Raw genomic sequence first — 22,518 nt, forward strand, 5'->3', positions numbered from 1 at the left:
TTAGACTTTGCCAAAGGGATAACTGTTTTAGCCAAGGGGTCAGTGTATATTGGTCATCAAAGACGTCATGTCTGTAGTTCATTGAACTTTAAAGACTTGAAAACCGTTTCAATATTAATGATAATTTTAATAATATGCTATGCATATTTTATGGTATTTAGTTTACAAGGATAATATTTTAGTGTGAAATTATATACTCGTACATATGCATGAGGGGCTGGTTACGCTTATCAAGTTTGGTCTTATTAAAATTTCACTATTTGATCTGGCTTTCAAATTAAATAAAACTTATTTTATTAATGTAAAATAGTATACATGTTTACTTAATTAAAAAACTTTATTGATATTTTAAAATATAGACTGTTGTTCTGCTGTAAGTTATTTATCAACTTTTATGTACGAATTAGGTACAGAGTGATTTATTATGAAAAGTTACGTTTTAAATATGATAATTTGAGATATTATGCTGAAATTAATAAAATAAATTTTCTATTTTATAAAGATCATGACTTTCATCGTTAAAATAAAATTACTTAAGCTAGACGTATGACATTTAAAAAGTAGCAGTTAGAAAATCTAACACTTAAAAAAAAAAAGGTATTTAAATTTATGAGTAGTATATAATATAATAACTATTTGTTTGTAATTAATATAAAAAAAAAAAAATCTCTAAAGGTTTTAGTTATTGGGTGTAATTGTTAACATGAATTCAGTCATATTATATTATTTGTTAAACACCTAGTGTAAGATATTGTTAGTAAATATATTGCTTATTCTGTTAAATCTTTTCTCGTAGTTCTACCGCCATCGTCGCCAACGATTCACACAAGCCAACATTATTACATGCCGGGCGACGTGCTGAGAGGCAACTGCACGTCCGGACCCGGCCGCCCCCCCTCGGAGCTTACATTCTACATTAATGATATCCCAGTAAGTATTTTACCTGTTATAGTCGAAATACCCGAATACTTTGAATACGTGAATCACTCTCTCTGATCGTGCGCGGAGGGCCCGCTGGATTGCAGTACAGCATTGAATAGGATTAAAAGTATTACTTATATATAATTTATTATATAGTATTATATATTATTTATAAGAAACGATGGATGGATTGTGTGAAAGACGATATGGTTAGAAAGAATGTTACTTGGAAGATGGAAGAAGAAGACATGCTGCGCCGACCCCAAGTAAAATTGGGATAAGGGCAGGAGGATGATGATATTATTTATTATGGATTATGTATATGTTATATTAAAATGAAAATAAAGGTTAGTGTGGGCCATTTCTTCCAAGAAGACGACAAGCTTGAAGTGCAGCGAATATCTGCAGATTTTCAGTAAAAATATGAAATATAAAACAATTGGCAACTGTAAAACACACAAACATTTGAATATTCCATACTTAATTTATGTTTATAGCCTATATGTCGAGAAAATGTGCATTATTCGGGTGAAAGCCTAAAAGTCGACGGGCCAATGGGCCACCTGATGGTGATCACCACAATAGACATTGGCGTTATAATACCTTACATCGCCAATGCTCTGCCAACGTTGGGAACTAAGATGTTATGTTCCTTGTGCCTGTAATTGGTCACTCACCCTTTTAAACTGAACCCAACAATACTAAATATTGCTGTTTAGCAGTAGAATAAGTGATGACCGAAAAATACAACCAAGTATATCAAACAACTCACAGTGGATTAGCATAGTTGAACAAGTTCCAAAACTCCTTAAAATAAAATTACGTTTACATTTATTTTACATTTAAAAAAAATATATATGCAATACAGAAATATTATATCAGCGCACACGTGATGCGGTACAGCTTTGATGAAATTTCCAAGAAAGGACAAAGGTTGCCGCTGCTACCCTAACACCTAACGACCAACCCCTAAAAGGCGTAATATACATAATTATGTCCGCCTTGCTGGGCATTAAATAAAAAAGAGTGAAGGATCACGGATTGAAAAAAATACTAGACTACAACAATTTATTTGTAATATATAAAAACAGCTCTTATGAGTTTACTTTAAAAAGCAAATGTATGGTGACTTTTCTCTGGGCTTTTTTAGTAGTACGATTTTCTAGCACGCAGTTTGATGTATCTCCTAAGGTTTAGCCAGCGTCAGCCTTATATGCAATGTCGTTTCATAAACTGTATAGAAATCTGTTGAGTCGTTTAGAAGAAGAAAGCGAAAATACAGAAAAAAAAAGGATTTTGTTTATATTTTTTATATATATATTTATAGATAATAGGTAAGTTTACCTTAAATTAAATATTACATGTAAAGTATTGGTATTACTCAAAATTTCATTTCATTCCGACGACCCACGAGTTTATTAATGAAAAATAATTAATTTATCATTCATAGAAGTAATCAAATTAACAAAGAACTGAAAAAAAAAGGGGTGCCCTGTTAATAACTTTAAAATATAATTTGTACCAAATTGTCGATTCAGCATTTCCGCTTTAAGGCGCTTTTCCTCACCAATCGCATAATTTCGCTGAAATCCAATTTACTCGGGAAAAGTTTATTCACTATAACTTCTTACAACATCAACATTTAATTAACACTTTATTCATATGCCCGAAGTAAATCCCTCTCGCGGCACGGTTAAATTTCTATACAAGTTTTAATTCAAGCGAAGCTGGCTTGTGGCATATTTTGCAGCGGCTCCGAGATTTACGTTTCGGTCTCGAGTTGGCTTATTGTTCTGGTTAGAATTTGTAGCGCTGTTTCTCAGCGACACTTCCACACATTTCGAGAGAATGCCACTAGAAATTAAAAGAGAAACAATAGCCGAGACGGTGCCTCGGTCTTTCTCAGCGAAAGAGTAAACAGTTGACTTTGTTACGAACTTACGTGAACTGTTCTTGGTGCTCTCTTCCATTAACTTCAAAAGAACTATAAGACTCTTTGATTTCATTTAAAAGTTTCAAGTTAATAATACTTATTGTACACTGAAACCGATAAGCAAATTAAGATTCTTAACAATATTATACGTTTTTCTTTGTAAATGTAAAACTAAAGGGAAATAAAAAAATAAATATAAAATTGAGGTATTAAATAAGTAGGTACGTACCGATCAAAATTGAAAATGGCTACATTGCAAATTGTGACCGCAAGGAATGGCGTGGTGTGACCAGAATACTGCTAGCGTTTCCCCGAATCGTCATTCCGATTATGTTGACGAATAATAAACCATTCCTTTCACAAGTAGATGCAAGAAGGCGGATGATATAAGTTTTTTAAATGTTTTCGTACTGTAATTAATGTTCGCAATTGAGACACTGGACCTTGGTGTTCTGAGATACAAAATTAGAATTCGAAAGATAGTGTTGAATTTACTTGATTGTAGGAATTTTTGCAAGCACTTATTCGCTCGTCCACCAGCTCATCAATATTCTACCGCCAAACAGCGATACTTATTTTGGTTATGTTTTGAAAGTACACAAAGTACACAAGGTAGGCACTTAACATTTTAGTTCTGACGTTGACGACATGTAACGAATATTTAAATATATATTTATTCCAACACTAATCTCTTGTGACTTTTTTGATCTCTCTGCTGCTTCGTTCTGTTGGCTGGTGTTTATTTTATTTAAAACTATAACTAAAAATTAGTGTCTCCAATAATGAAGTCTAATGTTACAATTTGACTAATTTCCATCCGCGACTGCATCTGCTTGTGATGTGAAGAGGGACGAGGAGTGTGCTGTTGTAAGGTACATTTCTCCAGCTTAAAAAGTAACCTATGTGCTATTCCAGACTATCTATCTATCTATCTATCTCTGGGGCAAATTTCATTCAGTTTTGTATAGCCGTTTTGGTGTGATTAAATAACAAACATCCATTCATCCAAATTCTCATATTTATAATATTAGCAAGATTTTATTACTGTTATGCATTGTCATACTGCACAAGGCTTTTTGATATTAGCTGATGGAATTACTAATAGATTTATCAAATTTACTACGATGGATTTTTCGTATTTATTATTTTATATTTGTATTTCTGTGTATTATTGTAATAAAAATTTAAATTGTCTTTGAATAACATTGCATTCGACAAGGTTACAAGTCAATTGATTGGCGTGATATAAATAGCCTATAACTCATTACAACGTGAAACTATTGCCATATAAATTACAGAATATGGCAAAGATTATAGCATAGGATTGAATGATGATACATTTTGAACGCTTGCATAGGGTATGTTTATCATGGATAATGAGTTTCGTCCGCAAAGGACGGTCTGTAAGCGTCAAATTAAGTGCTTGTGAATACTAGCCTTACAGTTCTTTAGTTATAGTTTTGATTAACATAAATAAAACAACAGCTACTTTTGTATATTTACTTACATACCATTTTTCATGAGGGGTTTATATAGTTTCGGAAACTTTGGAAACCTTTTTAATAACAGCGATAAAAAAGTACCTATTTATATCAATATATATTTTATCCTAGTAAACTTTAACAAGCACTTCTGAATCGTCGTTTTACAGAATTGTATTAAATACCACCGTTTCGGAATGTAGATTCAACTATGAATAACCAGTAAGGAACTGAGTAGTTACTCAACATTAAACTAGAATTAAAAGTGTTTCCGTTTGTACGTATTCTAATGAATGTTTTTTTATCGTTAATATTATTATCATTAAAAGTCGTCCTGTGATCTGGCGGAAGCGTATCTGATATCCTTTTACCAATATTTTTATACATTCGCCTTACAAATGTTTAATCATTAGTAAGAGTTATATTCGGCATAAATAACGTTCCTATGCCAAAGTGGTGCTAGTAGGAAAAGGTTTCTTTTGTAAAAGGTTGAATATACCTCGTATGAAAGATAAATAGACGTAACATAATTCTCTGTCTCTGATTCCTTGGCAATGATCCAACGTGATGTTAGGGTCAGCTATACCTCCAACCGGCAAGGTTTTAGCTCGATAGAAAAACGTGATCCGTTTATATATATTACATACAAATTACATGTGATTATGTTCAGACTATGTGATGCGTAAATCTATTCGTCATGGTCTACGGAGTGACTACTTTTTTGGGAATAATTGTATTATCGTAATATTTTTTTCGTTTATTTTGCGTACTTATATTTAAACATAAGTAAACCGCCAGCTATATCTAAAATTATAATTCGATTCACAAGAAGTAGAATTTAAAGTTGTAAGATAGTTGGTGAAACATTTTAACGCGTTCAACGTGTTTATCGTAGATAATGAGTTGCATAACCAGTGCTACGGGCTTTGAGAGACACATTAAATCCGCTCTCAAAATAAGATGATTTTCTTTGAAGACTTCAAAAATAAATATGTATTTAAGAGTTCGGAGAATGTGACTCTAACTTGGAAGATGTCGCTAATAATGACTTAAAGAGAACTTCTATATAAAACCTCTGAGGCGCGTTTCATCTTTAATTCGCGCGATTCAGATTCGTAATGCAGATTTATCAAAGTCAAAATTATGACTTACGCCATTTTTGCTAAAAATTGGTTACATGTTTCTGCAAAAGTTATTACAAAACCAAGCTACATATATATTAAATGAATTTGAACGCGAATATAACAAAAAATAATTTTGGTATTTCACAACGGTGTACGAAAATTCCACAGAAGCATAATGACCGACTGGAATCGATTTAATGTTGCTTTTTCAATACAAAATTATGACAAGATATACGAGTATAAAATTACGTTATTCTCGGTGAGAACGTATATTCGAACTTTAGGAAGTCTGTTTATCATAATTAACGAATAAAGTCCGTTGCTCTGGACTTTGGACGTCAAATTAAATGCTCTTTTCAGGAAGAGAGTTTTATTTTAACAATATTTTTTCATTAACTCAAAACGGTTTAATGTTTTATCGTTTAAATGATATCTTTACTTTAATATTTAAATGTCCTTTATCGGGACTGAACTATCTCTATAACAAAATTTATCGAAATCGTTTCAGCGGTTTAAGAGAAAACACTTAAAATATTATTAAAAACAAGTGCGTTTTATTTGAACAGAACAATATTAGTGGTCGATTTTTAAATGTATTGTACATTTTTTTTAATACAACGTCATGTACTGGCCATCGTTTTTATAGTTATTGTAAGGTGATTTACGTATACAGATAAATACGTACGATGAGTTCATGAATGTTTATCCTTTTCACAATTTTATCGAAGGAATAGCTAGTGACGATTTAACTTGAAACTTCAGATATCAGGCAAGTCATTGTATTTACAAGCCGTTTTTAATTTATATATATATATATTTATAAATTGTATATTTTATAATAATTACATTTATTTTTATTCTTTATCAAAATACGTTTAATTATATTAAATATATTATTCTGATATAGTTTCAATACAAAAATTATTTATTTATTTCAACTTTGTTGACTACAAAAACTCTAATATAGAAACATGAAATTTACAATTTGAATATCAACAGAATTAAGTTTAATACGAGTAAAACTATGGAGTACTACTTACCTGTATAGTAATATTATACGATAAAGTCGTCACAAAAGGCGCTACATCTGATAAAAATATGTGTATTGCTTTAGAACTTCTTTTCAGTCAGGCATCAAAAACAACAATTCATTTTATATAAGCACAAAAATAAAAATAGAATGAAGTGTAGGAAAATAAAGAAATACTACGTTTAAAAAATATAACTCTTAAAATTACATCAATTTATTTATAACACTCCAGGTGAAATATAATATTGCAATATTAGTGAAAGGAAACTTTAAGCTCCTTACTGAATACGCTCGTAAAGGTAATAATGTAATAACGACGGTTTCGAGAGCTCAATATCGCTCTGGAACAGAAATTTCTTAGCGGACAGAACTCGTGGAATTAAACAAGGATCGTAGGTTGACATCCGAATGTAGAAAATAGCTAGCATTCAACTAGGAATTATTTCATACCAGTTGAACCTGCATATTTACTTTTATGTAATTTATACAACTTTACATTCAGCACATTAGCAGCCTGTAAATTTCCCACTGCTGGGCTAAAGGCCTCCTCTCCCTTTGAGGAGAAGGTTTTGGAGCATATTCCACCACGCTGCTCCAATGCGGGTTGGTGGAATACACATGTGGCAGAATTTCGTTGAAATTAGACACATGCAGGTTTCCTCACGATGTTTTCCTTCACCGCCGAGCACGAGATGAATTATAAACACAAATTAAGCACATGAAAATTCAGTGGTGCTTGCCTGGGTTTGAACCCGAAATCATCGGTTAAGATGCACGCGTTCTAACCACTGGGCCATCTCGGCTCGTACACACATACAGCATACAGCACACAAACCGTCATCACAATTTTACTCCCTCAAGGGGTGAATAAAACATGAATAAATTCCGTCTAAATCTGTTCAGCTGTTAAACTGATGAGGCAACAGCCAGAGTTACTTTCGCATTTGTAATATTAGTGTATATTATGTATGTAGTAAATAAATTTAAACCTCAATTACTCGAACTTAAATAGGCTGACAAACGATGGCTTATCCACTCCTAAACTTTGCTCTTAACTAGAAGGTTATAGTAATCTCCTTAATATCGAGCTCAGTTGTAGTGACTTTGCTTTGTAACTATAAATAACTATAGTATACTTATCATTACTAATATACGTCAAATATATTCTTTTTTTAATTTTTTTTTTCATAAATATGTTATATTTAATTATGAATTTTTCTTTCATTTCGTTTTATTTATAGTAACTTTTATTTTTCTTTATTTTGTATTTTTTTAATATGTCACGTGACGTCAAGCTATTTACAGTTAGTTTTAATTCATATTCATTTGTAAAAATCCTACCGAGTTTAAGACCGAATATTTATTCCACTTTAACCTATTTTTTTAAAGTTCCCTAGAAAATATAAGACATTAGATAATCAACTGTTAGCCTTAGGTACGTGAGAGGATTTACACTGTGATCTCTTTATGGATGAGAATTTTTGCTTTATACAGGGTTATTGGTAATTCGACGTATTCCCGTTAGGACGTAATAGGGGTCAGTCACCCCTTTCAATAATTTTAATCCCCATATGCGTTATGCAAAAGTGAACCATTTTTGAGTTACCGCGTTTTTTAGATTTTTTCAAAATAAGTCAAAAATGCAACTTCAAAAATTTATTAAAAAAAAAGTATCAATTAAAATCTATTTTTTTCTTCTGATTTATAAAAACGATTAAACACTGGATATTTTGCAATATTTAAACAATAATTATCGGCCCAAATTTAAAAATACGAGACGGCAAATGATATTATTTCAATTTTTTTTTTACTTTTTTCCGTCAAATATGCCTGAAAAACAAAAAAAAATCATTATGAAACTTGTTCTGCAGATTATTTTAAAACATAATCGTTTACTTAGCTTTCCGAAAATGTATAAAAACTAGGAATTTATTTCAAAGCAACCGAAATAAAATGATCAGAAAGGACGCTGGTGAAAATTCGTATTCGAACATGACCGAATTCGTACCAAAGGTCGCTCTTTAAAATTTCCACAATTTTGATTTAAAATAATAACCAATGTAAAAAAACTTACATATTTACTTAACTTACTTACTTAATACAAATTTATAATAAAATTTAGATACATAAACAGTTCAGTAGCTAAGATACAATTAAGATATTTTGTATTATCATTTTAATCCTGTGCACGTTATTTACGAAGAGGATGCTGAAAAAAGACTTGCTTTCTGTAGATTCATGCTTAATGAGGATTTAGAAGATGCATCTTTTTTTTAAAAAAACTCCTCCTAATCTCCTCCTAACGGGAATACGTCGAATTACCAAAAACCCTGTATATTATTCAACACTTTTACGCGTTAAACCTCTTTTATATAAAACCTTTTTTCTAAAAAAGAATATGACTACCTAATAACTGTTTTACTTTTGAATAATGCAATTGAATCTAGTTATAACGCTAGAAACTTTTGTTAAGCTTAAATAAATATAGGCTAATGGTTGACTTTTAAAGAGAGTAGAGTAGGTGTAAGATATCCTGTCTATTTCTGTGTGTGTTTGCGAAATTTCATTATGATCGGTTGAGTAATTAAGACCTAAAAGGGTAACGAACAATATATTTTTTAAGTTATATCTATGACTGGAGAATGTGCCACCTGATGTCAAGTGGTCAACACCACTCATAGTATTTATGTTATTACATATATTTTGTATTAACTAACTCCTTAACTTTGATAATCGAGCGAAATCATCACAAAATTACGTTAGCGTAAAATACTTACAAATAGAAAATACATTTTCCGATTACATTTATCCCTTTAAAATGAAACAATCCAAAAAAATACACCGATACAGTTTCAGGGTTAAGGTTATAACTTCTATGTAATGTAATATATATTTAATTTAAAACTTTGTTCTCAGGTAACACCAGGAATGTACCAAGTACAGCCAGCTCCGGAAGGTCTATTTCGATCGGAGTTATATGTCCAGATCCAGTTATGGCCGGCGCATTACGAGAGAGGAGCGCCGATCCTTAGGTGCGAGGCCAAAGTGGGGGACCTATATAGGGACAACTCAGCCGTTGCCTTGTATTCAGCTAACAGTGATCCCAAAATAGAGAGAGGTAATACTTATTTTAATTTATGTAATAAAATTTACGGTATTGCAAAAATATTCTAGTCAGTCTTTTAAACAATACATAGAGCTAGGTCGTCGAGCAAGCCCGTCTGTGTAGGTACCACTCACTCATCATAAATACTACCGCCAAGCAGTGATACTTACATTTGATATACATATTCCGGTTTGAAGGGTGATTGAGCTCTATGAGCAGTGCTGACAACTTACAATTTGGTGGCCCATTTGCAAACTAAATTCTGTATTTTTCTCATTTTTGTTTTAATTGTAACATTCATGATATACCTTGTGTTTAAAATTCTATGACGTATCACTAATTCGCAATTATTTACAACGTGAAGAATATATTTTTCCATTTGTAACGTATTTAGAAGATTGTTTTATATTTTGTTGAAATATATTAAGATATGCGTGATCATTATATTTTTAGTAGTATCTTATTTCGCATTAGATAATTTTCTCGTCTCATAAGATTTCTAGCAATCGTTTAACTAATATTTTAGCAATGTGTGTGAGAGTCTGACAATTGTGAATGGACAAATATCGCGAAAGTTTAAATTGTGCAATTTATGTGTGTCTGTCTTTATACAATAAACTCAAAACGTCCGAAAGATTTTTTTTTAATACAGTTATCACCATGCCAGGAATGATTCTTGAGTAAGGTTTAGGTGTATAATTAAGATTTTTTGTAAATTGGCATGCCATGGCATATTTCAATATGGCAAGTATTGTTGGAGATGTTGCAAAAAACATGCCAACATACACAAACATATGTATTACGATATTAAGCTTTTTTATAGATGCTTATTCTAATACTTGTTGTAATGTGTCTAAAATGTTGGAACTGAGTTCCTTGGTGGTTCTTCTCGTTCGGATATACATTCCAAACCGGTGGTAGCTTTTCTTTTAATATAGTTCTGCAAAATGACAATTCAAAAACTTACAAGAAAAAAGTATACTTTGATTTTATAGAAGGTATAGCCAGAAGTTTTATCTGCTCAAGCTCAAATGTTTCGGAAGTATTGTTTCCTACACAACAAATAATAATAACGTCACAAATAGTAACAATCATGATTAGTAAGGATCTATCTATCTATAAAAATCGTTTCTCCTTTTATCCCTTTATATCTATTTCTAAGAAATTTATAGTATTAAAATTAAAGTAGTAAATCCAGATATATAAGGTCATTCTATGTCCCAGCTAAAGAGATCGGAGACAAAAGCCGTCTTCGATTTTAATATTACTATTGTTAAATTTCAACAGAGGCACTAAGTACTAAAAGGCATTATGCTTATAAACGAAGGCCATAATTAAGACCTACCTAGAAATCCTGTGTTGACCTAGATAACCTTTTAATGCGTTCGTTTAACGGCAGTTTTATTAAAACTACCCTATTACGAAACAAGTGTTTTGATGTTGTTTTGAATAGAATTTGGGTGTAATCAAGCGAAAATAATCTTATTTTGTTTTTTGGCGAAACTTTTCAATTTTATTTAATGGTGTAATTTTACACTGCTGTATTGGAATAAAACGAAAAAAAATCATCATTATTTTTAATGGTGTTTATGGAGTTCATTTTAAAGTAAATAAATGATAAAAGTTTAAGATGAATTTTTAGGTGACTTATTTAAGTATAATTTCAATATATCGAATTGATCCACAAAAGTTGGTAAACTACAAAATAAATCAACGGTTTCCAATATTTTTACTAGCCACTGAACGAAAGGATCATAAATAGACCAATAGAATTTAATAAAAGATTGAAATAGATATATTTCATTATTTATCCATCAATCTATTACTAAACACTTATAATAAAACAAGTGATCATACAATGTGCTAATGAAAATAATACGTCCAAAAAACACAAAGAATTAATCTCTACAAAAAAAAATCATAACAAATCTCATTTAAAATTAACATTATAACAAGATATTGTTTTAATGGTATTTTGAGAGTTTAACAAAATTAGCTTTGATATTATATATGTATATACAAAAGATGGCGACATCGCCGTTAGACGACAATTCATTCCAGAAGCATAAAATACTATTCGATTAATATCTAACATTCAGTAATAGGCACTTACTTTCTACAAAGTAACATTACTAGCGACCATATTCGTTTATGGCGTCCATCAAGAAAATAACTAACAAATACAGAAAAATGATACTTACATTCAGATAAATAAGTGTCTCAATGGTATAGCAAATATATGAACAGGAAGCCATAGTAATAATATTACTGGTTGCAAAGAGGTCATTGAGGCTCAGTAAATTATTGCTCCCGCCTCATTTGCGAAAACAATTTCCTCTGCGTACAAAGTATCGTTGTTAGGGAATCGTTTTAACTTGACTCAGGTCGCAACATTGTTAGAATTTACAGGGCAGCTATTGTAAGCTTCGACTAAGTTTCATGATGAATCTCTATTAGTTATACAGTTATTTTTATTTAGTTTCAATATTCATATTAATATTATAAATGCAAAAGTAACTCTGTGTATCTGTCTGTCTCACTTTCTGTCTGTTATGATTTCATGGCTTAACCGCAGAATTGCTAACCACGAATTTTGGTACGAAACAAGCGAAGGATTTACTTGGTGGTAGGGCATTGTGCTAGCCCATCTGGGTAGGCACCATCCACTCATCAGATATTCTACAGCTAAACGGCAGTACCTAGTATTGTTGCGTTCCGGTTTGATGGGTGAGTGAGCCAGTGTAACTATAGGCTCAATGGACATAACATCTTAGCTCCCAAGGTTGGTGGCGCATTGGCTGTGTGAGGAATGGTTAATATTTCTTATAGCGTCATTGTCTATGGGCGGTGGTGACCACTTAATATCAGGTGGTCTATTTGCTCGTACCTATATCATCATTATTTTTTATTATTATTATTAGTGGAAGCAAAATTGTAGGTGAGAAGTTCTATGCAATTGCTTGAAAGATTTTGTCACAATCTTCATTTGACGCTAGCTATATCACAGGCTCAGCCAGTCATCCATATTTATTTTTATTTGGGACAGGATTTTCGAAATTACCCAGCTGTTGCTTTGTTAATAACTTTTTTATCGCTATACAATAATTCTTATATTTTTATTACTTCTCATTATTACATTCCAACTTTTATATATACTTTTATATATGTAGTTAATAAATATTATAGGTAAATAGCTGTAATTACTATATATTTGTAAGTGTAAAGAGAAAAACAAACTTTTATAACCTATAAATGTGCGTATACAGTAACATAAATATTTTGTTGAAGTTTAACTAAGACGTAAGATGTAATCTTTTTCCAAAATATTACATAAACATAATATTATATGATACATGGTGCTCAAATAAGCTAAAAGCTTGAATAAGTAAATATTAATAAATTTGATATCTTTAAGTATTCAGCTTAATGGTCGTTCTAAAAAACATTACTCGAATGAATTATTCGTACTGCAGAAAATCTATCGATACCATCAGAATGCGGTACAACTTCAAAGCGAATTCGGCTACATTCCATATTCAACTTCAATTTTATTCATTTTTTTTTTCTGTTGCAGTGACGTCGCCTGGTTCTGGAGCCAAACTGCACGCGTGCCAAATCCTTCTACTGCTCCACATTATTGTGTGGGCTAACAATACATAGGCATAATGATCATACGTGTACTGGAGTGCTGTTTCATTCCAATAAGGTGAAATAGAATGAGAAAGAAAATCTAGATCAACCAATCAAATTACAAGATTATATTATTCGTTGTATGACCTTGATTAAACAGTTCTGATTGGTTATTTCCAATGTATTATTTCATTATTCTATTCGCCTTATTGGATTGAAACAGCACTTATTATAAATATTAAAATAGATATGAAATAGATGTATTCAATTCTGGTCAAGAGATAAGGGGAAATTAAAAATAGTTAACTGTACCTAAATGAGCTAATAATTATACCAAAGAATGTAAAGACTAAGAATATTGTTGATTTAATACAAATTATATGTCGAATTGTGTGTTTTAATTTCATCCCAAAACATATATATTATATATCCAACAAAATGTAAAAGAACTGAGTCATAACTGAGTCCAAGACGATAGTTGAATTATATGATTCAATGATCAATATTTAAATCGTTTAACGTTCGCTTGTTTATTGTTGATTTTCAGGCAGGAAAGTCAATCTTACTTCATGAAGATGCTATTGTTTTTTATTAGGGAAAACATTTAAAGCATAAAATTATTTTCAGTTTCATACCAATTATTTTTGGTAAATTAAGAACATATTCAAAGCGTAAAAGTTTATTTGATTAACGTATATTTAAAATTTTGAATTTTGCGATTGACATTACGTACTTCTTCTATTCCATTCATCTCTATACATAATCTTATTCTCAATTCCTTCTTGCATGTGTCCTTCACGGTATAATTATCTCTTTCAGTATGACATTAATGTTTCCGTATTCCTGTCTATATCACGATAATCTGATTTCTTTCAGTTTTACCTCCAACGATAGCTGCTTTCAAATTTACTCACGTAACTACTTTTCTGTAGATATCTGATGCACTTAACCAGAATGTAAATGAATATCATGAACTATAAACATTTAATTACAACAGAAGACAGTCTCGAGATTTGACCGTCCTCAAAACATTTGATGGGACTCGTATATATTATTAACTAACATAAGCCAAAGACTGACAAGGGCGTGTTTATCAAGCGCTGCTAATCTGATAAATGTCAAGTCAGGAAGAGACGTCATGTAAGGGAGAGCGCGTAAGTCCACGCATGTCAAGATGGTGTCAGGTTCGTGCCAAGTAAGGGAATCAACGTGCGTGTCAAGATGACAGCTAACAAATGTGTCGGGATTCCTTGTAGAATAGGGATACCAGAAATTCTGTTTTACCAGGACACGAGACTAAAACTCAATCAACCAAGTTTAAATCTGACTGATTAAATCTGACGATCCAAAAAAATACACGTACGTGTATTTTTTTGGATCGTCATGTTGATGTCTGTATGCTACAGGAGATATCCGGTTTGTCTTTGAAATAGCTATACAAAGTATTACTAAAGACGTAGTAATGGTGAACATGATTGTTGATTTAATCCTGATCGTGTATCCTCCATTTCATAGCTACGCTTGGAAGTTTTTTTACGTTCTATGGTGTTAGCCCATAGATAATATTGTTGTTATTTATTTATTTTTTTAGTTATTTACTGTTATTTGAATAAGTTATAGGTCTTACAACAACCTTTTCAAAATTAACTTTAAAAATAGTATCTCAACAACTTTTTTATTATTTACTTTTTATATTGTTATATCGCTGCTGACTTTTTATTGTTATATTAAATATTGGTAAATATTAAATTATAAATACAAATACGAAACAAGAATAATAAGGATATTGATGCTTCGGAATGTTATAATAATTAAAAACATTATTTTGATATAAGAAGTAGATCATCCTGCTTTTTCAAGTCGTGTGTGTTTAAGCGCGCTTTATGGAAAGTCAAAATCAAATTCAAGCATGTCACTTGCTTGTTGGTTGTCAAAATCTACCGCTACCCTAGGTGATATTAGCACATTGTTTCAGTAGCCCAAAACATGGTTACAACTAATAGCCTTTAAATTTACAGCTCAATAAGCTAATCAAATTATTAATAACAGAATAGTTACCAAATTGAGGAAACCATTCCCACCTAACCTACGTTATCGGTTATAAGCTGATAATTAATGTTCCTCCAGTCTCATTAAAACCGCTTTGATCCAGTTCCAACCAGTTTCCAATAAAATTCACACTATAAGACAATTTTAATCATTTAAGCCTCTTTACTTCGTTGCAAAAGCTTTTAAACATAGAATTTGAATATAAAATGGCTACCCAGGATACAGGATTACCTAATGTGAGGACGCACGCCTTTAAATTGGTAATTTTGTTCCTCGTTGGGTAAACTATAAACACACTTGAAATAGTATGCAAACGTACTAAGTGTTTACCAAAAGTCTATAAATAGAGAACCTATTAAAAATAACGTGGCTGTCACTGAAAGCCCCCTAGATCAAGCTAGAATTCGATAGGATATGAAGCAGAAGAAATTTAAAATATACCTAAATAAATAAAATAGATATATTTATGTTATTATTATAATAATATATGGCAACAAAATACGTACATGGTATACCTCACACACACGAGGAATAGAGGAGGGAGGCATGACGGTATAAGAAAACGTCATGCAGTTTGTTCTCACGGCTGTTAACAAAGCGTACCAATAGATTAGTACTTTCCACAAAAATAATTATTAGTCTTTTTATATATCTGACGAACAACAATACCAGACATATAAAAACTTGCGTGGTTTTGAGTCAGAGTGCACATTTTTTCATTTTATCTATAAATCATCATATTTTTATGGGCATGCAAACGATTATTCCATATCGTAGTTAAATAAAACCACAAACTTCACCATATTCATAGTAAATAATGTTATGTAGAATATAAATCTCATTAAAACTGATTATTCACATAAAAGTCCAAATAAAAAAGTTCTGAAAACAGCGGTTATTTGGAACTGTAAATGAACATCATCTGTATGCGATGGAAATGTGATTTAAAAGTTCGCTAGCAACGCTCACACCGAATTTATTGCATTTCGTGCAAACAACTCGTTTCATATTTCAACTTTCCACTTACGCATCGGTTGATTTTATCTAGATTTTAACGATTGTTGCTTTGGTTATTCTTTCGGTTTTATAGACATTTTAATGGAGCACAATATTTTGATCGCATGTTAACTGTTTATGTATCATCTTTACTAATATTATAAATGCGTAGGTAGGCGTTGTCTGTGACTCTTTCACGGTCAAACCGCTGAAACAAATTTGAACTCCAAGGAAGGACATAGACTTTTTATGCTGAAGCCTTTAACGGTCTGATGTGGAACTTATTCCATTACTTGGCTCCAATGTTGGTTGTAACGTGTGGCAGTATTGCATCCATCTTGTGGTTTCCTCGGGATGTCTCCCTTCACTGGCAAACACGGTGAACACGAACAAGATGAATTATAAACATAAAATAAGCACATGAAAATACACATGGTGAACGTCTTGCAATCTTAGTTTAAAATACGAGTGTTTTGATTTCAAAAGGTATTATAACATTTGAAAAATAAATTGGTATGTATTATGTAGAAGAGAGCAGTATCATGATAAGCTTAAATTCTTCAAGACAATATTGCTATTATCCGCGTGATTTCGCTCAGGTAAAAGCTAACTCTGGTTGGTTATACTGACGAAAAGAAATGGTACAATTTTTGTTCCAGTATGTGTAATGCGGCCGGTATTATAGCTACTTGATGTGATCGTGTTGATAGCATCATAATTTGGAGAAGCCAAGTACGCCTACGTGAGGGCTCAGAGAAACGTTCATAAGGGTGTCTGCGAGAACGTATTTTTGCTTCCAACGTTTTCGGAATGGGTTAGAAAGTCTTCGAAGAAAAAATTAAGATTATCAGTTTTTGAATTAACGATAACATTCAAAGAAAGACTTATTTATCACTTTGTGTGTTAACAAATTCATAATTATTTGTTTCTCCCATGAGGCAATATTAGAATTAGGTCAAGTTAATAATGTTCCCACGGCTGCCAAAGCTGAATTATTTGTTGATCGTTGTAAGGACGTAAGAGTCCTGAAGTCAATATTGTTGGATATAATTTACCTGTTTTCCGTATATAAACGTATATAAACGTTACTAGCGGCACGGTACGTGTTTTGCTACGTATAAAGTGATTCATTTCTTAAAAAAATATATTTACTTAATTGCTAGCTATTTAAAAAAATAATTCAAAACATTTGGATAAACAATATTTTTGGTTTTTCCATTTTGAGTGTGTAATAAACAAACGTCTGGGGGTACCGACTCTGGAACAGGCAACATAAAGTTGGCCGTGTGAAAAACATGATTCTTCCAAATTCACACCACAAACGTGAAGTGTTTGCCCTTGGGCCTTGTTGATGGACATCGCAAATGATAAACGAACAGGATATTGCAATCGTTTGAACTCGAATGGCATATCAGTTTGAATCATAGGGATACGCGGTATCAAACAAACTTCGCCTTTAGATTTATCAGTTAAGATCGTAGCTTCGATCAAATTAGGCAATAACTTTTTCACTGTCAATCTGGTGCCATTACACAGTTTTGGTGGATTAATATTTCGCAAAAATATAATTAAAGAACGAACTTTCAGATTTAAGCAGTGCGGTGGCATACCAGCCGGTTCCAATGAATTTAAAATTTCAACTGGAAAGTTCAATGCCTCATCTTGATTCATAGCACTGTCAATTGATTTATATGACGTGAATACACCTGGAAGTTTCTGTTAAATTTGAAAATTAATAGCGTTGATATGAATGTTCTTTGGTGCTAAAATGGTGCGTTCTCTCAACCAATGATGATTTATATAATTCTGAAGAATATTCGGAAAAATACATTCAATCAATTCATCTATCGATTGCACAATAGTACAAAAATTGTTCGGTATAGCGATGAATCCATTGGTCCTGTCGATTTCTTCTTCTTTCGTCATCACCAATTTCTAACAATTGTTTTGAAAACTCATGGGCAGCTGGATCATTTTGTAGGTTAATACGCATATTAATGTTTAGTGTCAATTTTTGTATATATCTCCAAAGAACTGATGACTTCAAACAGGCATTTATTTCATCAGCAGGAGTTGATCGAGGAATGACAGGCAATGTTTGACGAAAATCCCCTGACAGTAATATCAAAACGTAACCAAAAAACCTGTTGATTACCACGTAAATCTTGCATTGTTCGATTAAATGCTTCTAGTGATTATTTATTCGCCATTGTACACTCATCCCATAAAATAATTGACGTTAATCGCAGAACTTTTGCCATAGCAGAATTTCTCGAAATATTGCAAATTGGAGTTTCAATCATCTGTACATTCAATGGCAATTTTAATGCAGTGTGCGGTTCGACCTCCTTCTAAAAATGTAGCAGTAGTTCCTGAAGATGCAAGAGCCAATGCAATTTTCTGTTCCGATCGAATAGTTGCTAAAATCAATGATATAACGAACGTTTTGCCTGTAGCACCAGGTGCATCCAAGAAATATAATCCACCTGAATTATTGTAAATGGCTTGCATGATTGTGTCATATACATGTTTTTGCTGAATATTCAATTTGGTAATACCTATTCGATTGTACAAATAAACGCAAATCATTAGAATTGAATTCCTGCTCACGTTGCAATTCTCGATCAAACAAATCATGCATCTCACGATTTGGTGCGGTCATACCCAAATGTGCTAATGCTTTATTTGCAATTGTTAGACACATATCTTCAATTATTATTAAAGATTCGTTGTACATTTCCAAGATAATCAACAAATCAGGATTTGATAGCATACACGTTGATAATATAATGGCAAATAGCATTCGTATTTGCTGTAGATGAGCTGAAGTAGATGCATCATGAAGTGTTGAATCCCAATGTGCATCATCCTCCAATAAATGCAAGAGTTGACATGCTTCACAATATGTTTGACACAAATGACCATTCACTGTTCTCAATTCTTGAAATGATTTTGGGCCATTGACGTTAACTAATAACAATCGCAAATAAAAACACTCAGCATTTTTTGGATGTACTGTATATATTCTCCCAATTGCGTCTGTTTGGAAAATGCCTGGATGCCCATCGACTGCTGTTCCTTGTTTACGTCTTTGAAATTTTTTCGAAGACACGTGCCATGTCTAATACTGAGGCACTTCAGAATATAACAAATTTATTGCAAATGTTTCGCTATGTTATGCAAATGTATAGTAATGTAGTATATGATGTATAGTTTCGCATAATTTGGAAAAAGCTGTTAACGTAGTTGCTGATGGTTGTGTTGCTCTTTCCAATATATTTGCTTCATTAAAATAAACACGTTGGCCATTCTCAAGATGCACAGCCAAGTGAACAACCATAGGATGTCTTTCGTGCATTGGAAACGACAGAATCCTCCAGACGGCTTCATTACTACTAATATAGCGCCCCTTTTGATACTGAGTAATTTTATCATTTCTATTATCGGCAGCAACATCGAAAACAGCCATATCGATTCCTTTATTTACATACTTGCAAATATATTTAATGGATTTGACTGAATTACAATACTCCACATTTATATGTGTATTGAATAATGGACAATACGGGACTATCCAACGATTATCAATTTTAACGTCTTGGTTACGCATCCTAATGATTGCAGTTTTTCCATTATCGTTAGGTGATCTACGTCGATACAACGGATATCCGTCATTGCCCGTTATTGTGTCTGAAGTCAATTGCCTTGGGTATTGTTTCGAACACTTTCTCTCAATCATACATGGCAAATTCATATTTAGTTCACCGCACGGACCATGTATCGTGTTTTTAACGACAACGTGAAATAACTCTGGATCAACAGTTTGATCGGGAATTTCAGCTGATATAACGTTATCGATTTGATCCGGAGTTATTTTATGTACCAGCCAAATTAATACATGTGCATGCGGCAATCCCCTCTTTTGCCATTCAATGGAGTACATATGGCAACGCACCTAATTCTAATCCAAATACCCATAATTTTACAATTAAATCCATAATTGCTTTCAATTTTTGCCGAAAAACACGTGCTGTAATGTCATGACGATGAGTTGTCGACTGTTCTTCAAATAAATTGTTTTTAATATCATCCCACTGCGGATTACATATAAATGTAATGAACAGATCAGATCGATCATATTTTCGTACATAAGACATTGCGTCTTGTGCATATTCGTTACGCAGTAAACAAAGATGGCAATATAGTCAATCGGCCGATGTCATTTACATTAGCATCATTCGCTATCGCATCTTGCAAATGAATATATTCTTCGGATCTTAATTTTGCTTGGTACAAACGAATAAAATTAAGACGTTCAGTTTCTATTTTGGCATACATATCAACGATGTACTGATGATATAGTTTACCACATCTCAAGATATAATTCTGTGCTTGTGGACGAACCATCAATCGATACGAATAAAAATTCGTGGTACTAACTTTTTTCTTTATATGTAGACCTGAAAATAAATGTAAAATGTGACTGGAAAATTATACAAATGAAAATGTCAACACACAGAAAATAGGATAATTATTTACCGGTTTGTGGATCAGTCATTGGTATATTGATATGGTAGCCATCGTCACCTTTCCAATGCAATATTGAGTATTGTAATGCATCATAACTACGATGAAGTTCCGAAACACGTTGCAATTCCTCATTTCTGCGATGAAGTACAATATCACGGGATTGAAATTGATCACCAACAATTACAATTGCAACCTCATCAATTGTTGGTGCATTGAATCGCCTGGCATGCTCTCCAAAAGGTGTTCTATCCGCCCTTATTACTATTTTGTGATTATCAGATGGCATACGATCGAGAGCAATTTTAAACAATTGAACTAATGCGTTATGCTGATGGAAAAACCATTGTAGCTCTCGAATAATTTCTCGTCTTGTATTAGAAACAATTGTACAACGTTGATCCAATTCCCGATTTTTATCACCAATAAAATAAATTTGCTAAAATTGATGACCAGCGTCGGGGCACGGCAATAACGAACCAACTTGATGATAAATCTGGCCCTGAATCTGTAACATGTATGCAATTTTAGGTTGTTGGATAAGAATTTTTAAAACTATCGAATACTTTATGATTAAAATTGATATAAATATGGGACAATCCAGTTGAAGTATTTACCTTAAACGTAGGCATGAAATTATCTCTAATAATTTTAGTAGCACTAAAAGAAGTCAAATGCCGAATTGTATTGTTGAATATGACTCAAAAAATGCTTCGATGTTTGAGATGTCCCAAATATTAATGAATATAATGGTTCGGGTGGAATTTCTAATGCTGGCAATCTAACTTTGCCATTAGCACACAACACAACACATGCCGGGCATTTCACCTGAAAATTTTGCCGCGTCACAATGTGGACATATTACGTTCATCATTCCAATGTATTCGTACATACTATAATCAATCTGACTGTTGTAATTAAAAGCAGCACACATCGTTTCAGTCAAAGTAGCACGACGTATTCGTGATCGCCGTGGAAGATTCAGTACAGGCACAGAGTAAGCAGATCTATTTCGTGCACTACGTTCATGCTGCGATGCATTAGCTTGTGTGCGTTCATCTGCAGTCTATGATCGTCTTTGTGATGTCATGATTTGTTTTTCACGTTCGCCGACCTAAATTTGCTCTTCTGGCTCGTGGCATTGATCATTCAACCTTCATATACAAAAGAAAAAATGAAATTGAAAACAAATTGCTGTATTAATAGTAGTGTATCAGTATTTATACACGTGTGTCTGGAAATATACGGGATGAAATATTGGTGGTTATTTTCCCGCAAGATAACGATTCAGTTTCGCGTAAAAATAAAAATACTACTAATTGACTATTAAATCAATTCTTTGCGGGAAAACAACCAACAAAATTTCACCCTGTACCTATATAACCGAATTCGTTGTCAATGTATAAAAAAATCTCAATAAAATAATCCATTACAAAATAATAAAATTAAGAAACACACATACATGTAATCACTTCAACAGTTCAAAACTTACCGTTTGTGTAAATGCTTTTGACAATTTAATTCAAATAAAGCCTGCTAACTACATGAAACACCGACAGCGCACTAAAAAACTGAGTAAAATTTAAAAATTGAAAGTACACGCTACTTTTAAATCGACAAACGTAAATAAATATTTATATGATTTTAGTTTTTAAATAGCTAGCAATTAAGTAATATATTTTTAAGAAATGAATCGATGTTCTAACTGATTTTTGTATTAT

At 32.3% G+C, this 22,518-nt stretch overlaps 1 protein-coding gene across 3 annotated transcripts in view; it reads left to right on the top strand.

The window, feature by feature from the left end:
* Nucleotides 1–13,613, top strand: part of LOC113398483 (uncharacterized) — an 87,033-nt gene extending 73,420 nt beyond the window's left edge. For all 3 annotated transcript variants that reach the window (XM_064216526.1, XM_026637237.2, XM_064216527.1), the window contains exons 7-9: nt 797–930; nt 9,406–9,607; nt 13,170–13,613. In XM_064216526.1, the coding sequence (XP_064072596.1) occupies nt 797–930; nt 9,406–9,607; nt 13,170–13,255 (422 nt within the window). In that variant the 3' untranslated portion in view covers nt 13,256–13,613. The remainder of the gene's footprint in view (nt 1–796; nt 931–9,405; nt 9,608–13,169) is intronic.
* The last annotated feature ends 8,905 nt before the right edge of the window (nt 13,614–22,518 follow it).

Source organism: Vanessa tameamea, chromosome 12 (assembly GCF_037043105.1).
Source record: "Vanessa tameamea isolate UH-Manoa-2023 chromosome 12, ilVanTame1 primary haplotype, whole genome shotgun sequence".
Lineage (NCBI taxonomy): Eukaryota > Metazoa > Arthropoda > Insecta > Lepidoptera > Nymphalidae > Vanessa > Vanessa tameamea.